This window comes from Ailuropoda melanoleuca, chromosome 2 (assembly GCF_002007445.2).
Source record: "Ailuropoda melanoleuca isolate Jingjing chromosome 2, ASM200744v2, whole genome shotgun sequence".
In the NCBI taxonomy this organism is placed as follows: domain Eukaryota; kingdom Metazoa; phylum Chordata; class Mammalia; order Carnivora; family Ursidae; genus Ailuropoda; species Ailuropoda melanoleuca.
The window spans coordinates 187,891,406-187,910,163 of record NC_048219.1 but is presented as its reverse complement, the minus strand read 5'-3'; the positions used below and the strand labels follow the sequence as shown (position 1 = coordinate 187,910,163).

Below are 18,758 nucleotides of genomic sequence, written 5' to 3'. Positions count from 1 at the left end.
CCTCCTACAAGGAAGGCCTATGCTCGAATATTTGTGTTGAGGCAGAGCATGGGACGGCACCAAAAGATTCATCGGAATGGTGGTATATGTCTCAAAGGCCTTCAGGGAGAACCCTTTACAGTATGGCTTCTGAGGAAGCACATTAACAAAACCACTGTCTTTGAAACACTTACGTGGAGCACATGATTCATAAAACGATTATGTAAACCAGGCAAGGCAACATCATTACTTGCATAAAGTAGAAATACTCTGAAAAAGACAGCATAGGTTCTTTTTAAATCACCTGATTTTGCTCTCATTTGAGTTGTGTTTTATTGAGCCTGCGTTTTGTTGTTATTATTTAGGACCAAAGGGATTTCCAGGTCCTCCGGGTGCTCCGGGGTTGAGGTGTTTGGATGGGCAGAAAGGTCGGCCTGGCAGACCAGGAATATCAGAAATCCCGGGTCCACCTGGTAAATAAGTGTTTTTCATTTAAGAATCCGTCTATACCTTGGAAAATTGATGACCTTAGTAAGTAGATGGCCCAGGGAACCCTACATAATGGGTGGATGTTTTTTCTTGGAACAGTAAGCTCTTAGCTATATGTTTTGATAACTTTTGGGTTCTGGTAGTTTCATAAATTCTCAGGGCTCCTTTCACCTGAGGCATGAGTTCCAGGCTATTATTGGGCTATTATTTGGTAGAAACTGCTCAGTGCAGACAGACTGCCGGGGGATAACTGCAGCGAGGGAGACATCATTGGCTTCTAGGAGATACAGAATCACAATGTATTTTCCTACTAAAGGTGGCAAAGCAACGTTGCCTGTGAAGTTACCCTTAATTTTAGTTAATACTCTGGGATTGTTTTAAAAGAGTGTGTTTTTGTCACAGTAGTAGACTGTCACGTGTATTTTGGTTCTGTATTTGTACATTCAACAATTCAAACAGTTTAAACCATTTTTTTCAATAGGCTTTCGTGGTGACTTGGGCGATCCGGGTTTTGGAGGTGAAAAGGGGTCTTCCCTTCTTGGGCCCCCAGGCTTTCCTGGTTCTCGTGGAGCAAATGGTCAGAAAGGAGTCGTGGGAGACACTGCCTATGGCCAACCAGGTGCCCCAGGAAGGAGAGGTCTTTCAGGAGTGCCAGGGTCAAAAGGACACAGAGGTGACCCAGGACGTCCAGGCTTTGCAGGTATGAGGGCTGCACTGTCCCCGTGGTCCATAAAGCTGGCTCAGCTCTGGAAGAGGCCCCTGAAGAGTATTTAGACTCGCTAGGCTTAGAAATCTAGAATGCAGAATGTTCTCCCTAAGCATCTGCCCTCATAAACGAGCACTGGCCACGTTTCGAGGAACCTGCATCCGTAGTGTTGCCTTTGCATTTTATGGGCTGTTTTCAAGTTCAGGGCACCTCACTGCAGCTCAGTGCATTCAGTTTGATTCAGCAGCTACTGGACGTCTGCCTGCTTTGGACTCGGGATAGCGCGTGAGCACTGTAAACGCCCAAGGAACAGGGACCGGGTCACATGCCCGCTGCCAGTGCCAGGTTGAAGAAGGACAGACTGGAAGAGGAGGGCCAGTTCAGGGGCCAGAGCAGTGAACGGTGGTGTTCAGGGAAGCTGGGTGAGCACTGGGCCCTGGCAGGTATGCGGTGTTATTTGGACAGGTGACACAGTGGACGGACTTTCATTCCACCAGGGGTAGCTGGCGAGGAAGGCGGGAAGATGGTCCTGGCACTGACTCAGATCTGTTTCCAAAATTGCTAAGCATTCCTCAGGATCCTCAGTACAAGTGTTTAATATATTTAACAATAACCCTATGTTAGGGTCCTTAAAATCATCATCTTCTGGGCCCCAGTTTCAGAAATTTTGATTCATTACATCAGAATCGGGTGGGTCCCACCAGCCCCTTGGGTGATGGTGATCAAGAGTGGACCCTGTTCCAGGCTTTTACAAACACTGTTCTGGTTCTTTTTGAACAATGGATGGGCCAGTATTTATTAGGCATCCACAATAGTATCATACTACAGGGCAAACAGAGGGCAGGGGACCAACTCACGTTCTGGGTCACCAGGGAGCTTACTTCACTTTGTAGTTGGTAAGTCAAAATATTCATATACAAAACCCCAATTAGTTGGAAAGTAACAAGACATTCTGTGAGTCAATGAAAATAATTTTGATTTAGTAATCCTGCTATCTCAGCTGTGACAATGTATCGAAGGGAAGTGTTCAGCAAAAAATAAAGGTTACTATGAAAACACTCTTGTATCATCCACAATAGATGAACAAATGGGAATAATAAAGAGAGTTAAGTAATACACACACACACACTCACACACACACACTCAAAGGAATACCATTCAGCTATTTGCAACTAGAACTGTATTTATAAAGATTACAACAAAAGGGAAAACATTTGAAGATTCATATGCGATGTGAAATAATCCAACAATTGTGTGCTGTGATTACTATGAAAATGTAAACATATGAACAGAAGTATAATGAAAACATGGAAAAATAGAATAGCTTTTTAGGTTAGGGCATGGGATGATGGGGCAATTGATTTTTTTTTTCCTGAAAATTATGACACTGCCTTTCCAATAAATAGAAATTTAAGAGTTCAGGTGATGAAACAGCTTACAAAAAGCACATCCATAAACTGCAACCTGGGTGTGTAAGCACGGTGGAGATTTGCTGTAAAGCCTGCCACAATGTGAGAGGTTAATGAAAATTAAGACGAACTGCATGGTGCTTCAATCTGCCCAAGCATCTTCTTTGCTGCCTACGTAGCTGTATCAAGTAACCCTCTTAGTAATGCATGGTTTTCGCATTCATTTGGAGCTCACTACCATCCAGGGTAAGAAAATCCTTCGGGAGACTTCAGTCTGAGCGCTGAGCTTAATGGAAATGCTTGTTTCTGGCATTGCTAGTCATGTACCCGCCGTGCCAGGCTGACTCCCCAGTCTCATACCAAGAGTGTCTGTCACGAGTGTGTTGTATCATTTCAGGGCCAGCAGGCAGGCCGGGACTCCCAGGTCTCAAAGGACCCAGAGGCAGAGAGGGAAGTGCTGGGTTTCCAGGAATCCCAGGTCCGCCTGGTCATTCCTGTGAAGGAGGCACCCCAGGGACACCAGGGCAACCGGGACTCCCCGGGGCTCCGGGCCGTCCAGGTAAGTGTGAGCACACGCCAAGCCCGAAGAGTCTGGGACTTGACTCTCCTTACAGATGAATAAGCCCTCGCCTGCTGCTCTTTTACGGACCAGCAGAACCAAGACTGCTGGGGCAGAGATGGGAAGGACTTTACTGTTCACGGAACAGCAAGTGGCGTGCGCTTCCTGGTGTTTCGGGTCATTTCCCCGTGTCACCCTAGTCTCATGGGGACATGGAAGCAGGCTTGGTGGATGTTGTACTGCACACGCAGGNAAATTGCTAAGCATTCCTCAGGATCCTCAGTACAAGTGTTTAATATATTTAACAATAACCCTATGTTAGGGTCCTTAAAATCATCATCTTCTGGGCCCCAGTTTCAGAAATTTTGATTCATTACATCAGAATCGGGTGGGTCCCACCAGCCCCTTGGGTGATGGTGATCAAGAGTGGACCCTGTTCCAGGCTTTTACAAACACTGTTCTGGTTCTTTTTGAACAATGGATGGGCCAGTATTTATTAGGCATCCACAATAGTATCATACTACAGGGCAAACAGAGGGCAGGGGACCAACTCACGTTCTGGGTCACCAGGGAGCTTACTTCACTTTGTAGTTGGTAAGTCAAAATATTCATATACAAAACCCCAATTAGTTGGAAAGTAACAAGACATTCTGTGAGTCAATGAAAATAATTTTGATTTAGTAATCCTGCTATCTCAGCTGTGACAATGTATCGAAGGGAAGTGTTCAGCAAAAAATAAAGGTTACTATGAAAACACTCTTGTATCATCCACAATAGATGAACAAATGGGAATAATAAAGAGAGTTAAGTAATACACACACACACACTCACACACACACACTCAAAGGAATACCATTCAGCTATTTGCAACTAGAACTGTATTTATAAAGATTACAACAAAAGGGAAAACATTTGAAGATTCATATGCGATGTGAAATAATCCAACAATTGTGTGCTGTGATTACTATGAAAATGTAAACATATGAACAGAAGTATAATGAAAACATGGAAAAATAGAATAGCTTTTTAGGTTAGGGCATGGGATGATGGGGCAATTGATTTTTTTTTTCCTGAAAATTATGACACTGCCTTTCCAATAAATAGAAATTTAAGAGTTCAGGTGATGAAACAGCTTACAAAAAGCACATCCATAAACTGCAACCTGGGTGTGTAAGCACGGTGGAGATTTGCTGTAAAGCCTGCCACAATGTGAGAGGTTAATGAAAATTAAGACGAACTGCATGGTGCTTCAATCTGCCCAAGCATCTTCTTTGCTGCCTACGTAGCTGTATCAAGTAACCCTCTTAGTAATGCATGGTTTTCGCATTCATTTGGAGCTCACTACCATCCAGGGTAAGAAAATCCTTCGGGAGACTTCAGTCTGAGCGCTGAGCTTAATGGAAATGCTTGTTTCTGGCATTGCTAGTCATGTACCCGCCGTGCCAGGCTGACTCCCCAGTCTCATACCAAGAGTGTCTGTCACGAGTGTGTTGTATCATTTCAGGGCCAGCAGGCAGGCCGGGACTCCCAGGTCTCAAAGGACCCAGAGGCAGAGAGGGAAGTGCTGGGTTTCCAGGAATCCCAGGTCCGCCTGGTCATTCCTGTGAAGGAGGCACCCCAGGGACACCAGGGCAACCGGGACTCCCCGGGGCTCCGGGCCGTCCAGGTAAGTGTGAGCACACGCCAAGCCCGAAGAGTCTGGGACTTGACTCTCCTTACAGATGAATAAGCCCTCGCCTGCTGCTCTTTTACGGACCAGCAGAACCAAGACTGCTGGGGCAGAGATGGGAAGGACTTTACTGTTCACGGAACGGCAAGTGGCGTGCGCTTCCTGGTGTTTCGGGTCATTTCCCCGTGTCACCCTAGTCTCATGGGGACACGGAAGCAGGCTTGGTGGATGTTGTACTGCACACGCAGGGGGTTGCAGGATCTGAGAGGAGCACTGAGCCTGGGGAGCTGCTGCTTTACCCCCGTGGGTAGGACCGCCGGCTCTTCAAGCTGGGGCAGGTGCTGTGTGGTCTGTGGGCTGCAAACACCAGCTCGAGTGCGTCTCAGCCCAAGGCACTAGAGGGCTGTTTCCAGGGTGATCCTCATTTCACCATTTGGTTTGACACCTGTTATTTAAATCCTATCGCATTTATCCAAAAATGTCAGGAAAACGCCCTCTGAATGTATCAAAGTGAGGTTGGGACAGACCCTGCCCCTACGGCTTTATTTCTAGCACTGATAAAAACTAGATGATGTTGCTGTGATTTCTACAGTTGTCTCTGGTGAATAACCTGACCAAGTTCACTTGGCCAGAGCTGCAGGAAACACTGGGAACGTTTTCTTCTACGGGTTCCAAAAGTAGATACAAATAATATTTTTGTTCTTCACCCTTCCGCATTCTCCATTTTTAAAATGCTCTTCATAGTATATGTGTATCTCTACTGGGAAATATTTATTCCAGTAATCTGCCTTTCTTTTTACAGCAGCCAGAAAAAGATGTTCTGAGACTGATGGAGAGTTGCCACTGTGGTTTTAGCTGATAAACATTGTTAGTTTCATAGACAAAGATACACAGTTTAAGCTGTCATGAACTTTTTTTCTTGCTCGTGTGTGAAACCAGGGTTCAGTCTTCACATGTTGTTGTCCTTGTGGTTTGTCTCAGGTGCCCCAGGTTGGAAAGGACAGAGAGGGGATGTGGGGCCTCCTGGTCCCGCTGGAATGAAGGGCCTCCCTGGAGTCCCGGGACGGCCAGGGACAGATGGTCCCCTAGGACTCCCAGGCATCCCAGGCCTCTCAGGGGATGATGGACAGCCTGGTCTTCCAGGCCCAAAGGGTGGGTAGCACTTTTCCATTCTTTACCCTTATTTTATAAGCTTGAAATCCACTGCCAAGTGAAGACTGTTACATATGATCATACTATTGAATTTATTATTGTATCAGCCTGATTTTGTCCTTCCCTTAGCGACAGCTCCCTTCTTCTCATCCCCATATTGTTATTTCCAGTGGCAGAATGTTTCGGTGTAGGTAAATGGAAAAGGTGAGCGGGGGGAGTTAAGCCCACAGAACCCACAAACACTTCTGCTCAATACACTGGGTAGAGCTGATCAAGTGTTGGGCCAGGGCTCATGTACTTGCACGTTGGATGAGCCCCCATCCTCCCTGGCTCTTGATCTCTTCAAGCGTTATGAGATCAGGACTCAGAAATATAAAGCTCCCACTTCAGCCCTGTGGGGTGGAAAGCTGAGTAGGCGAGCGTGGCCGTTAATGCGGGGGAGCTGATAGCGGTCGTTCACCTTCGGTACAAACTGCAGTCCGTGGGAGGGCACATCTCCACGCCGACGACAAAGAACACAGATCTAGGAAGCATGCTAGCTTCTAAAATGTCTTTCTACAAATGCATGTTCTCATTTCATCAGGATCCCAGGGGCTGCCTGGCTTCCCCGGTTTTCCAGGGGAAAGAGGAAAGCCTGGCCCTGAGGGACGCACTGGCAGGAAGGGGGACCCGGGAGAGGATGGTCGGCCTGGCTTCCTCGGAGACCAGGGGGTGAAAGGTGCCAAAGGTAAATGCACTTGATAGCACGATGATGCCACATTGGTGGTTTTGGTATTTTATCAGAACATATAAAGATGGTCTTTGAAAAATAAATGGGACTATCCTGCGGCTTGGATTCCTCTTTCTTTAGGATTGCTGGTATTTGTTTTAGAATTTTAAACCAAATTCATTTTCCTTACCTCTCAATCTTATTGCATATAACTGATAAATGAATTGCTCTATTAACAGGAAAAAAATAATAAGTGCTTCAATATATGGCTGTTGGGTTTAAAAGAAACTTCTCACCAGTTGGGAAGGTGGTGAGGCCTTCAAACTCTGTTTCAGTCTTTTTCTTTTTTCTTTTCTTTTCTTTTCTTTTCTTTTCTTTTCTTTTCTTTCTTTCTTTCTTCTTTCTTTTTTTACAAACAAACAAACAAACAAAAACATACTTTTTTTTAAAGAGCCAGATAGTAAATATTGCAGGCCCTTTGGTCCCTGTTGAAACCACTCCGCTCAGCTTTCATAGCGTGGAAGCAGCCAGGGACAGCATGGAAACACTAACATAACTTATGTTCCAATCGAATTTTCTTTATGGACACTGAAATTTGAATTTCATTTAATTCTCACATGTCACAAAATATTATTCCTGTTTTGAGTTTTATCCCCTAATAATTTACAAGTGTAAAAGCCATAGCTCATGGATTATATGTAAACTGGCCACAGGTGGGATTTGTCTCTCAGGTTGTAATTTCCTGACTTCTGATCTAGGGTAAGTCCACTTTCATCTGAACCATGAGTTATGCCTCCCCAGCTTGGTTTAAAGAAAGAGTTTTCAGGGCGNAGCTTGGTTTACAGAAAGAGTTTTCGGGGCGCCTGGGTGGCTCAGTCAGTTAAGCATCTGACTCTTGATTTCAGCTCAGGTCATGATCTCAGGGTCCTGAGACCAAGCCCTGTGTCAGGCTCCACGCTCGGGGTGGGGGGTGGGGAAGAGGGACCTGTTTGAGATTCTCTCCCTCTCCTTCTGCCCCTCCCCCTGCTCACACTCTCTCTTTCTCTCTAAAATAAATAGTAAATCTTTAAAAAAATAAAGAGTTTTCGTTACTCTTACAAAATAAAAATTTCAAGACCACTGGTTTCAATGTTCTGTGTCCATCCCCATTACATATTTACTTTTACCACTTAGCTGGGGGGCCACAGCGAGTGAAGCTAACATCTCATTTCCAGTGTTGAGAATGAATGCTTGACAATCAAGCCTGTCTGCTCTCACCTAAGCTCAGAGACCCATTTGGCTGAATTTAGCAAGCATTCACTGATCACTCCCTGTACCCCACACCCTGTTGCTGGACATGTTGGGAGGGGAGTGTAAAAAGGTACGGCCCTTCCTTTGGGAAATCCATCGACAATGATACCATGCAAGCTATAAACATAAATGCGGTTTAGGAAATGAAATGTGGATTTGCAAAGTGGACCTGAAGTGTCGTAACAGAAGAATCACGTGTGTGGTGCTTCTCTGTGTTCTCCTCTTGCATAATGAATATCTAAAGGAGAGAGAGGACCCCCAGGAGATGAAGGAGAGATGGCTATCATTTCCCAAAAGGGGAAAACCGGGGAACCCGGACCTCCGGGAGATGGTGGATTCCCAGGAGAAGAAGGTAGGTAAATGCTCACTCATTTTAACTGTATCAGATGAGTTGATCTTTCTAGGTCATTCAAACAAGCATGCATATGAGGCAGCTTTCCTAATAACGCTGGGATTAGGGAAGGTCACTTTCTTTAGATGCAAATATACACAGATTAACCTCATGCTGCATTTTCCTTTGGCTTTTCCGTGCCAGAACTTAAAGTTCGTAGGCATGTATAGATTTGGATACTCCAGACTAGGATCAATGCTGAGATTATACATCTAATACCAGTTCCAGCTTCCAAGTACCCGCGTTCGTGGTGACTGATATTAAAATGAATAACACAGTGATGACTGTCCAGGTCATTTTGACCAGTGCTTCTCCATCTTCCGTGTGCCCATGAGCCCCTGGGGCTCTTGGGAAAATGCTGATTCTGGGTCAGCAGGTCTGGGGCAGACCCAACTCTGCCCTTCTAACAAGCACCCCGGTGCCTGTGCTCCTGCAGCCCAGGAACAGCATGTGGCAAGGATTTTAACCACCACATTTGCATTCTCTTTCCTCCCAAGTTCAGGTTTAGTCTGCATGAGGCCCGGGCTCTTGTCTTGGCTCTCTCCTTAACTAGGCGTTCAGGGGCAAATGTTTTTAACTGCGCTGGTAAGCTCTTCCTCATTCCTACNGGCTGCCTGGCTTCCCCGGTTTTCCAGGGGAAAGAGGAAAGCCTGGCCCTGAGGGACGCACTGGCAGGAAGGGGGACCCGGGAGAGGATGGTCGGCCTGGCTTCCTCGGAGACCAGGGGGTGAAAGGTGCCAAAGGTAAATGCACTTGATAGCACAATGATGCCACATTGGTGGTTTTGGTATTTTATCAGAACATATAAAGATGGTCTTTGAAAAATAAATGGGACTATCCTGCGGCTTGGATTCCTCTTTCTTTAGGATTGCTGGTATTTGTTTTAGAATTTTAAACCAAATTCATTTTCCTTACCTCTCAATCTTATTGCATATAACTGATAAATGAATTGCTCTATTAATAGGAAAAAAATAATAAGTGCTTCGATATATGGCTGTTGGGTTTAAAAGAAACTTCTCACCAGTTGGGAAGGTGGTGAGGCCTTCAAACTCTGTTTCAGTCTTTTTCTTTTTTCTTTTCTTTTCTTTTCTTTTCTTTTCTTTTCTTTTCTTTCTTTCTTTCTTCTTTCTTTTTTTACAAACAAACAAACAAACAAAAACATACTTTTTTTTAAAGAGCCAGATAGTAAATATTGCAGGCCCTTTGGTCCCTGTTGAAACCACTCCGCTCAGCTTTCATAGCGTGGAAGCAGCCAGGGACAGCATGGAAACACTAACATAACTTATGTTCCAATCGAATTTTCTTTATGGACACTGAAATTTGAATTTCATTTAATTCTCACATGTCACAAAATATTATTCCTGTTTTGAGTTTTATCCCCTAATAATTTACAAGTGTAAAAGCCATAGCTCATGGATTATATGTAAACTGGCCACAGGTGGGATTTGTCTCTCAGGTTGTAATTTCCTGACTTCTGATCTAGGGTAAGTCCACTTTCATCTGAACCATGAGTTATGCCTCCCCAGCTTGGTTTACAGAAAGAGTTTTCGGGGCGCCTGGGTGGCTCAGTCAGTTAAGCATCTGACTCTTGATTTCAGCTCAGGTCATGATCTCAGGGTCCTGAGACCAAGCCCTGTGTCAGGCTCCACGCTCGGGGTGGGGGGTGGGGAAGAGGGACCTGTTTGAGATTCTCTCCCTCTCCTTCTGCCCCTCCCCCTGCTCACACTCTCTCTTTCTCTCTAAAATAAATAGTAAATCTTTAAAAAAATAAAGAGTTTTCGTTACTCTTACAAAATAAAAATTTCAAGACCACTGGTTTCAATGTTCTGTGTCCATCCCCATTACATATTTACTTTTACCACTTAGCTGGGGGGCCACAGCGAGTGAAGCTAACATCTCATTTCCAGTGTTGAGAATGAATGCTTGACAATCAAGCCTATCTGCTCTCACCTAAGCTCAGAGACCCATTTGGCTGAATTTAGCAAGCATTCACTGATCACTCCCTGTACCCCACACCCTGTTGCTGGACATGTTGGGAGGGGAGTGTAAAAAGGTACGGCCCTTCCTTTGGGAAATCCATCGACAATGATACCATGCAAGCTATAAACATAAATGCGGTTTAGGAAATGAAATGTGGATTTGCAAAGTGGACCTGAAGTGTCGTAACAGAAGAATCACGTGTGTGGTGCTTCTCTGTGTTCTCCTCTTGCATAATGAATATCTAAAGGAGAGAGAGGACCCCCAGGAGATGAAGGAGAGATGGCTATCATTTCCCAAAAGGGGAAAACCGGGGAACCCGGACCTCCGGGAGATGGTGGATTCCCAGGAGAAGAAGGTAGGTAAATGCTCACTCGTTTTAACTGTATCAGATGAGTTGATCTTTCTAGGTCATTCAAACAANAGAAGGTAGGTAAATGCTCACTCATTTTAACTGTATCAGATGAGTTGATCTTTCTAGGTCATTCAAACAAGCATGCATATGAGGCAGCTTTCCTAATAACGCTGGGATTAGGGAAGGTCACTTTCTTTAGATGCAAATATACACAGATTAACCTCATTGCATTTTCCTTTGGCTTTTCCGTGCCAGAACTTAAAGTTCGTAGGCATGTATAGATTTGGATACTCCAGACTAGGATCAATGCTGAGATTATACATCTAATACCAGTTCCAGCTTCCAAGTACCCGCGTTCGTGGTGACTGATATTAAAATGAATAACACAGTGATGACTGTCCAGGTCATTTTGACCAGTGCTTCTCCATCTTCCGTGTGCCCATGAGCCCCTGGGGCTCTTGGGAAAATGCTGATTCTGGGTCAGCAGGTCTGGGGCAGACCCAACTCTGCCCTTCTAACAAGCACCCCGGTGCCTGTGCTCCTGCAGCCCAGGAACAGCATGTGGCAAGGATTTTAACCACCACATTTGCATTCTCTTTCCTCCCAAGTTCAGGTTTAGTCTGCATGAGGCCCGGGCTCTTGTCTTGGCTCTCTCCTTAACTAGGCGTTCAGGGGCAAATGTTTTTAACTGCGCTGGTAAGCTCTTCCTCATTCCTACCTTGGAGTCTCTTCATTCCTCCAAGTCGATTCATGAGAGCTTCTTTCCCAGTGAGGTCACTGAAGCCCAAAACCATCACGATAGGCCTTAGGGCAGGAACAAGGACTCCCCAAAACCTTTGACTTCATCTCCTAAATATAAGACCCAAACCCTCAGCCTAACTACTGCCTCACCCAGGACTTCTCAAAGAGGTTTCTCACACTTCCAACCCCACCAGGTGCTAAAGGCGATCCTGGGATACAGGGGAGGAGAGGAGAGCCAGGAAGACACGGAGCACCCGGATTCCACAGAGGGGAGCCTGGTAGAACCGGGCAGCCAGGGCTTCCTGGACCCCCAGGCCTCCCAGGCTCACCTGGGCTGAGAGGAATTATTGGTTTTCCGGGATTTCCAGGTGACCAGGTAAGTGGCTGCAGTTGGGGAGGAAGGAAATAACAAAACCCTTTTGTTCTCGGGTGCAAATAAGGAGTCACAATTTGCCAGTGTGCATCATTGCCCTTCGACTGGCTTTAGAGTGTAAGTGAAGAATGGAGACTTCTGGAAGGCCATGATGTGACTATAATTTCTGAGCAGTGCTCATGCCTGTTTTCCCGTGACAGATGATGGAGTCACTCACTCCACGTACTACCCACCTTCCCCTAGCCTAGTTTAAACAGCTCCAAAGAAACTTCCTCATGACTGCGGGTTTATCCGAGTAAAGAGTCCTCTGAAAAATAACCCAAATTCCAGTGTCTAAGCCTTCCTACCTGATTGCAGATATCACAGATTTTGCTGTAAATACATTTGGTCTTCATAACCATGAGTAAAATACCCCCCTCCCCGAGAAGCCAAGAGGTAAAATATGTGTCGTAGCCTATATCACAACTTCTAGAAGATGGATATAATTTGCTTCTCATCTTTCGGAATCAAATAGATTTTTCAAGTTTTTGGTAAAAAAAAAAGTCTTCTAACAGTATTTTATTTGGTATTAATTTGCTCATTCAAACCTTAAAATTCTAATTACGTGATACATTTACTGTTTGGTAATCAAAAATAGAGAATTGGATGTTGCCTGTCGGTACCTCTAATTCTGGAGTTTTAGCCACTTTTAAAAACTATTAGTTATGGAAGATTATAACTGGATCATGTTATGAGTATGTCATTTGTATATGAAACCAAATTAAAGTGTTTTGTTTTGTTAAACTGTCAGGGTGAGCTGGGTTCTCCAGGGTCCCCCGGACTTTCAGGAGTTGATGGAATGAGAGGACCTAAAGGTATGCTTTGGAAATACAGCAGCCATCCACCAAGCTCATAGTCCTGGGTGTTTGTAACATTGTGAGCACACACATTTGGCATGAAAAGCAAAATATATCCAACAAACTGTAATACCCAAGGGCTTCTTTTTTCTTTTTTCTTTTTTTAAGTTTTTATTTAAATTACAGTTAGTTAACACACAGTGTAATATTAGCTTCAGATGTATAATAAAAGGGATTCAACCCTTCCATACAACACCCGGTGCTCGTGATGACAAGTGCACTCTGTCACCCCCATCACCTAGTTCCCCCATCCCCCCACTCATCTCCCTTTTGGTAACCATCAGCTTGTTCTCTCTAGGTAAGACACTGTTTCTTGGTTTGCCCCCCCCTTCTGTCTCTCTCTCTTTTTCCCCTTTGCTCATTTGTTTAGTTTCTTAAATACCACATATGAGTGAAATCATATGGTATTTGTCTTTCTCTGACTGACTTATTTCACTTAGCATAATACCCTCTAGTTCCATCCATGTCATTGCAAATGGCAAGATTTCATTCTTTTTATGGCTGAATAACATACCATTTATGTATATACCACATCTTCTTTATCCATTCATGAAATGATAGATGCTGGACCGTTTCCATAGTTTGGTTATTGTAGATAATGCTGCTGTGAACATTGGGGTGCATGTATCCCTTTGAATTAGTATTGTTGTATTTTTGTGGTAAATACCTACTGATGTGATTGCTGGGTCATAGGATTGTTCTATTTGTTAACTTTTTGAGGAACCTCCATACTGTTTTCTAGAGCGGCTGTATCAGTTTGCATTTCCACCAACAGGGCAAGAGGGTTCCCCTTTCTCCACATCCTTGCTGACACCTGTTGTTTCTTGTGTTGCTGATTTTAGTCATTCTGGCAGGTGTGAGATGGTATCTTATTGTGGTTTTGATTTGCATTTCCCTGATGCTGAGTGATGTTGAACATCTTTTCATGTGTCTGTTGGCCATCTGGATGTCTTCTTTAGAAAAATGTTCATTTCTTCTGCCTATTTTTAAATTGGATTATTCATTTTGGGGGGATACTGAGATTTTTAAGTACTTGATATAGTTTGGATACTAACCAAGGGGTTCTTTTTAGACTCTGCTAGATAGTCAAACACTCAAGACCCAAATCATGCACACTTGTCACTCAGATCCAAGGGCACCAGATAGAGAACAGCATGCTTGCAGAGCTCACAGGACTTTCTCCTCAGTGGGGGTCCTTCAGCAGTCTTTGTAGTGACTATAACTCCCTAGGTGACACTCAGGTACAAGGAGATCAGATCCACATTGGTGGGCAGTGTCTACCTTGGCTTGGAAGCCTTCTGCCCCGTAGGAGCCAATATCTCTTCTAAGGACCCAATAGATATGGCTTTTAGGGTCCCAGTGACAAGAGTCATGGGACACAGAGAAGGCCAGAGCCATGACTTCCCGCCAGGTGTTAATATGTCACTTAAGAATTTCTGCGTCGCATGTAATTTACAGTTGGGTTATTTTTACCGCAAGCCAAGGGTCAGCAAGCGTGTTTTTTCAAGGGGCCAGATCACAGATATTTTCAGCTCTGTGGTCTCTGTTGCAACTACTCAACTGTGCATGAAAGCAGCCAGACAGTATGCAAACGAGGGGTGTGGCTGTGTTTCATTAAAAATTTATTTACAAAAAGCTATAGGTTAGATTTGGCTTCATAGGTCTTGGTTTACTTGTGCCAAAAGCAATGTTGCCTCATAACACAACTGACATTCTACCTTCATCAGATTTCCAGGGAAACAGAAACACAAAGTTACCTTTGGGTAAAGGTGCTCTTAGAGAAAGAGAGGTTTCGTGAACCCTTTATTCAGACAAACAAGCAAACAAAAATCAGGATATCTTAAATTGTGATGTTTACATAAAATCTTTAACATTGTTACTGTCCTTATATATCATTGGGTTAATATTTTTCTTAAATATGATTCATTTTTTTAATCTTAGTTTTAACCTCACTGTCTATGAATTCCCAGGTTTGATGAGCAGTTATATTTTACTTTAATACAGATGAAAATGAATAACTTAAAAATATAAAAGAATAAGGGCATCTAGCTGGCTCAGTCAGAAGAGCGTGGGACTCTTGATCTCAGAGTTTTAAGTTTAAGCCCCACGTTGGGTATAGAGATAACTTAACAATAAAATCTTTAAAAAAATAAAATGAAATATAAAAGAGTAATTAATGAAACACCTAAAAATCTTCTCCCTTACCACCAATGAAGCATGCTTCACATTCTGAGAGATACTTCATAAGTAATATGATAATTTCTCTAAGAAAAAAATGAACTGTGCACACTTATTTATTCCGAAAGAATAATCTAGATATCTTCCTCAGAAATAGTTACAATTAAGGAAGTTCTCATATTTGAGTTGACAGTGTATGGCTACATGGTTTAAAATCCAGTCCTCTTCTATTTCCCTGTGCATTTATTATAGTCCCTTTGCCTCTCTCAAAGTACAAACCTACCTCTTCTTATGTTCTTCATACTTGCATCTGGCCATGTTTGCAAGGAAGTGCAATGCACTCGTGGTGCCTGGAGTAAAAGCTGCCTCATGGAGCCCACCATAAGGCTAATGAGGCCCAGCCCTTAGGCAACCCATGGTTTCTCTCTTGAGACTGTTCTGCTTTTCTTTGTGGGCTGGCTTTTACTTACCTGACACCTGGCTTCATCACTCTCTGTTTAGTGTCCTTTCTGGATCTTTCTGGATATGTTTAGATTGCAGACATGCTCTGCACCAAAGCATTATGATAATGACATCGTGATAACCCTTTTGGTTGCCGCGTCAATAACCAGTGACCTCAAACTCTTACTTTTTATTCCAACTTCTCAAGGAAAGACTCGCTGACCCAAGAGGGACCAGATTTCTACCCCTGAAAGGATCACCCACAATTACAAGTAGGGTTAGGAGGAAGAGAAACTTCCACAAATGTGGGTGGGACCCCTTTGAAAAGGGTGTGGGTAGGAAGATATTATAAATCATCCCTAATTCACTCTTTCTCTCTCTTACAACCCCATCTGTTGTCTTGCCCGTCCCTACCACACCATTTTGAGACCTCCATTTATAACTGGCTCCCTGCTCTAAGTCCTGTCCAGAAGAATGCAGCAGCGGTGTGGGACAGCGCTGTGGTACTGTGGGAGCCATTGCCTACTGTGGCCTTGGAATGTGTGGTCTCTTGTGAAATCATCAATAGAGTGTGCCTTTGTAATTTTGTTTTTACAAGGACACTGAGTTGAGCTTCCTTGCAGAAAGCTTGAAATGTAATTACAGCAGCTAAAATGGAGCAATTTCTGCTTTTTGTTTCTAAAATGCCATATAAGAATGTTGTCAGTCAGTGTCAAGCAATTTCTTACATAGATACCTAAATTTGAAACTATTTTTGGGAATTTAAAAACTAAAACTTATTAATATCTATAGTTTCTTATGATTGTTATGAACTATAAAAATTGTGTGTGTGTGTTTAAATCACATCTTGCATCTGTGTTTCCATTTGTTTTTACATAGGGAAAAATCCATTTTTTTTTTCAAAAACTTTTCTGGAATATTTGAAGACAAACTATAAAGACAAGTATGACAGTCACTAAGTCACATTTATGAAACAAAATTAAGTTCTTTTAAATAATGTTATGTACATTTTATCACTTACAGGAAACAGAGGTGACCCTGCTAGTCAGTTCGGCTCACCTGGTCCAAAGGGTGAACCAGGTAGCCCTGGATGTCCAGGTATAGCTACATGTTTTCCTTATTAAAACAAAAAGAATGGGAAGCGACTGGGTGGCTCAATCAGTTGAGTGTCTGCATCTTGGTCTCAGCTCAGGTCTTGATATCAGGGTCGTGATTTTGGGCCCCGCCTGGGGCTCCATGCTGGGCACTGAGCCTACTTAAAAAGCAAACAAACAAAACAAAATAAAAACAAAAAAAGAATAAATTTAGTTTGAAAACTAGAACAATTACTTGATACTCTAAGCTGGCAATAATTATATCAATATTTTCTTCCCCCATAACACACTAAGATACATCTCAGAAGTATAAACGTTGCCACCACATCCTTGGCCTAGAAGAACATCAGGATTATGTACAGGGATTCTCAGTCTTTTTCCACCATGGCTCCCATGACCTATGATATTGACGTCACAATCCACTCCCTTTGGCATGCCCAGATTTTGACATGGTCAAAAAGATCATTGCAAGCAATTCAAAGCTGGACTATTTCACAGTCTCTAAATGATACATTAGCAGTTAACCACTCACACTGACCACAGCCTCAGGTTTTCATTCCAGCCTTTTCCTACTCAAAATCATATGCGAATGCCGTGGAGGAGTGCCATTGTTGAGCTATCATTGAATATCTCATTTACTAAATATCTAATTTACTAAAAACCAAACCAAAAAAAAAAAAAAAAGTAAAGCTTTATCACCAACAATGAATCTAAATTATTCAAAATGGTACTTTGTTTATCAGTGACAGTTGACATGTAATCCCTCAGAATGGATTACAGTGTCCCTGTGATCTCTTGCCTTCCGCTCGAGGCTATGGCTGGGTACAGTACATGACCCACCGTTGATGAAATATAATGCTTTTTAACTTAGTAATTTTAGTTGTAAGAAATTATCTTAAGTCAATTATCAGACAAATGTATAATGATACATGCACAGGAATATTCATTGCATGGAAAGAACAAATGCCATCCACAAATGATAGCTTAAAGCAGTATGCATGATCTCATTCAGCTGGTAGTGGATAGGTTTAGATGGATCCCTTGTAAGTTAAAATATCTCATATTAATAGTTTTGTGCATTTTATTTAAGAGCTAAAGACAGTGGGAGGAGGGGCAGAGGGAAAGAGAGAGACTCTCAAGCAGACTGCGCATTGGTCACAGAGCCTGACACAGGGCTCAATCCCAGGACCCTGAGATCATGACCTGAGCTGAAATCAAGAGTCAGTCACTCATCTGACTGAGCCACCCAGGTGCCCCTCGTTTTGTACCTTATCTTAAAATTCTCTTTGACAATAGTCACATTTCATTACATACAACAGAAAGAATATCTGAGCAGAAGTATTATCGGAAATTTTTTGTTTGTTTGTTTTTATACCATAAGATTGCTAAAATGGAAATCCAATAGAAAAACAAGCTGTTACAATGGCAAGAACTTTCCGACTCTCTTCCATATCGGTCTTTTACCTCTGATATGGTCAAATTGATTTAGAGAATATAGTATTTTAACCAAAATGTACAGCTTAAGTGTACATTTGGAGGGGAAAATAGTTTTGAGGTTAACATTATGGGGGTTCATAATAAGTACCAGAGTGAGAAAGAAGCCTTAAGAAGGGAAACCAGTGGTTCAAAGTCAACCTCCATCATTACTGTCCATGTGGTCTTGGGCAAGTTGCTTATCATGTTTGAGCTCAGTTTTCTCACCTGTAAATTGGCCTCATGCATAATTACAGGATTGTTCTGAGCATCAAATAAGATTCCTTGAGAGCAGTTGGTAAACTGAAAATTCCACCTTTACTGGTATTTTTATGTAAACCATTAAGATAGTAAGATATTATAAGTGAAACTAGTCCAAAATGGAGGCCTTTGATATTACCTAGTATTTTAAGTGAAAAATTATAAATCTGAGTTATTTTACACTTAGGCTAACTTTTTCAAGAAAATTTACCTTAGCATAATTTCCCTGGTGTCCTGCAGTTATCACCATTTAAACTGTTCCCTTTCTCACATGCCATCGCTTTAGCTTAAAATTGCTAAATTACATCATATGTTATTCACCAGCACAGAGTTTACCTAAATACACAAGTTCCATTGACTGGGAAAAGCTGCGCTGATTGAATTTGAATGAGCCCAAGGAGAAGGCTTAGAGCTGTTGCCTGTCTCAGGGGGTTTTAAATGATTGTAACTGGGTTTAGTTCTACACTCCCCCCCTTCAAATCAGCGAGAAAATACGGCAGAGATTAACTCAGAAGTTCTGTTCTTAACACAGGTGCGACCGGGGAGGCAAGCCTCAGTCTTTCCATTTGGAGATGAGAATAACACTGCCTTACCTTTACTGCAGGAATATTTTCAG

At 43.0% G+C, this 18,758-nt stretch overlaps 1 protein-coding gene across 7 annotated transcripts in view; it reads left to right on the top strand.

The window, feature by feature from the left end:
- COL4A4 (collagen type IV alpha 4 chain) overlaps positions 1-18,758 on the top strand; it is a 130,190-nt gene that overhangs the window by 79,102 nt on the left and 32,330 nt on the right. For all 7 annotated transcript variants that reach the window (XM_034655283.1, XM_034655281.1, XM_034655282.1 and 4 more), the window contains 9 exons: positions 345-452; positions 950-1,168; positions 2,981-3,142; positions 5,793-5,963; positions 6,547-6,690; positions 8,207-8,314; positions 11,621-11,802; positions 12,590-12,653; positions 16,338-16,412. In XM_034655283.1, the coding sequence (XP_034511174.1) occupies positions 345-452; positions 950-1,168; positions 2,981-3,142; positions 5,793-5,963; positions 6,547-6,690; positions 8,207-8,314; positions 11,621-11,802; positions 12,590-12,653; positions 16,338-16,412 (1,233 nt within the window). The remainder of the gene's footprint in view (positions 1-344; positions 453-949; positions 1,169-2,980; positions 3,143-5,792; positions 5,964-6,546; positions 6,691-8,206; positions 8,315-11,620; positions 11,803-12,589; positions 12,654-16,337; positions 16,413-18,758) is intronic.